The sequence below is a fragment of the Salvelinus sp. IW2-2015 genome, unplaced genomic scaffold (genome assembly GCF_002910315.2).
Source record: "Salvelinus sp. IW2-2015 unplaced genomic scaffold, ASM291031v2 Un_scaffold12795, whole genome shotgun sequence".
Taxonomy (NCBI): Eukaryota; Metazoa; Chordata; class Actinopteri; order Salmoniformes; family Salmonidae; genus Salvelinus; species Salvelinus sp. IW2-2015.
This window is the reverse complement of record NW_019954051.1, coordinates 1-1,968: the sequence shown is the minus strand read 5'-3', so window position 1 is coordinate 1,968 and position 1,968 is coordinate 1. Positions and strand designations below refer to the sequence as shown.

The following is a 1,968-nucleotide window of genomic DNA, read 5'->3' as shown; positions in this document are numbered from 1 at the left end:
CAAGTGATTTGTATGAATCCATGATCCCACAAAAGAAGATAAAATTTAAATAAAAAGGAAAAAAATATATGTATTTGATATGTTCCTTTTTTACTTTAAAGTACAACCCTGAGAACATCTTACTCAACTGTCTGGACCCATATGTCTATTCTCAAGAAAATGTACACCAATAGCTAGGTTTCCATCCAATTGGCGACAGATTTTCATGCAAATATTCTTATCTGCATAAGGCATTATATGCGTTTTCCCACCAAAGATGTTTCCATCTAATTGACTTGTTGCAAATAAAAGGCTGCGTGATGTAGTGCAAATAAAAATGCATTTTGCGGTTAAATTCCGATGTATCGAAACCCATTGAACTATCTTTTCCTTATCACATTTAACCCCACTGATTGTTACAAAAAAAATGCGTTATATAGCGTGTGCCCACTTTGTTATTGGCATATGTTCTCTAACCAACAGCACGATGTTTGGCTAGAGCGCACATATAGCCTACATGAGATGTGGACAAAAGAGTGAGACTTTATTTTTCAAACAGCAGCCAAGCATCGACTATCATGTCACCAGAATAAGACCCTAAATATTTATTGGAAAGTAACATCAAGCTAATTACCGTGCACTTTCACCACTCTGTGAAGTTCATTAATTTATGTAATCTGTAGTTTAATGAACCGCGCGCTTTTCCGACTAGTAGTGGGAGGACCACATGTCATCGCGTGACTCCCAAGTTTACTTCCAAATGATGGTTATTGTATCAATATTTGCGCATAATTGTTTCCACTGACATTTCTCGCATAATTAATTTTACCAACACATATTCCACCTTGTCTAGTTGACATTTGGATAATTTACCCAAAAATCTGTTTCCGTCAGGCCTGTCATTACTTTTTATCTGCCGTACTTTGCATAAAAAGGTTGGATGGAAACCTGGTTTTTGAACAAGGTTGAAAATGGGGGGGGAGAGTAAGGAAATGTCATGTGCATGTCCAAGAGCTGTCTCTTATACACATCTAGATGTGTATAAGAGACAGGGTATGATGGGGGAGGGAGGAGAGAAGATGCCTGAAGAGCCTAGTGTGGGTGAGGAAGGGGGAGAGGTGGCAGAGGAGCGTGGCGGGAGGGAGCGGGACAGAGACAGGGAGCGGGACCGTGACCGGAGGCGCAGCCACAGGGACAAGGACCGGGAGAGGGACCGGGAGAGGCACAGGGGGGACAGGGAGAAGGACAGGGAGCATAAGAGAGACAGGGAGCGGGGTGGCGGGGAGCGCAGGGAGGACCGGCATGGCTCTCTCCTGCTCCCCTCGGCCGAGCAGGACGACGTGGGTAACGGGGAGGCGGGCGAAACGGGCGAAGCGCCGCCCCAGCCAGAGGAGAACAGCCAGGATGGGTTGATGGTGGACCAGGAGTCGGTGCAGTCGGGAGAGGGCTACGTTTCCAATGAGAACGGCTACAAGGTGGAGACCCAGGCAGACGAGTACTAAGCGGGGCTTTGCCATTTTTAAGTTCCTGTTTTTTTTTTTATATATATATACAACAAACCCACATACCCCTACCCTGTTTGTGTGAATGATACTGTAATGAGCTGCTGCCCTGTTAGAAACCACAACGGAGCAGTGTAGGCATAACAAACTGTCTGTTTTATGGGTTAAGTAGGGTTTTGTTTCTTCTGTATTTGAACCCCCAGGACTAGGTCCACACCCCAAAATAATTATTTCAAACCCGTCCCTCGGTACCAAACTGAGAACTGTGCTCACTGTCCCTTGACATTCACGCTCTCCCCCAACCGGAACTTTAGTCTGACATTCTGCTCTGTCAAGTACTTGTCTGATTACAATCCCTTTACGAGTGAGGCAGAGATGGCATAGTTATTTTAAATATTTCTTCATCTTAAATCTCTATCGGTGTGTTAATTCAACCTGGGTTGTTTTTTGGGGGTTGTTAATAGGGGCTAAGTTGTTTAGGTTTAAT

The 1,968-nt window shown here is 44.5% G+C and overlaps 1 protein-coding gene across 1 annotated transcript; it reads left to right on the top strand.

Moving 5' to 3' along the window:
• The first annotated feature begins 1,030 nt into the window (after positions 1 to 1,030).
• LOC112080199 (U1 small nuclear ribonucleoprotein 70 kDa-like) lies at positions 1,031 to 1,534 on the top strand. The gene has a single exon (XM_024145952.2). It carries the CDS (start codon positions 1,035 to 1,037, stop codon positions 1,479 to 1,481), a length of 447 nt encoding a protein of 148 aa, XP_024001720.2. The 5' UTR covers positions 1,031 to 1,034; the 3' UTR covers positions 1,482 to 1,534.
• Positions 1,535 to 1,968: the final 434 nt, after the last annotated feature.

What these genes read in the sequence shown, in the direction of transcription:
- LOC112080199 (XM_024145952.2), top strand. Translation starts at nt 1,035, where the DNA reads ATGATGGGGGAGGGAGGAGAGAAGATGCCTGAAGAGCCTAGTGTGGGT.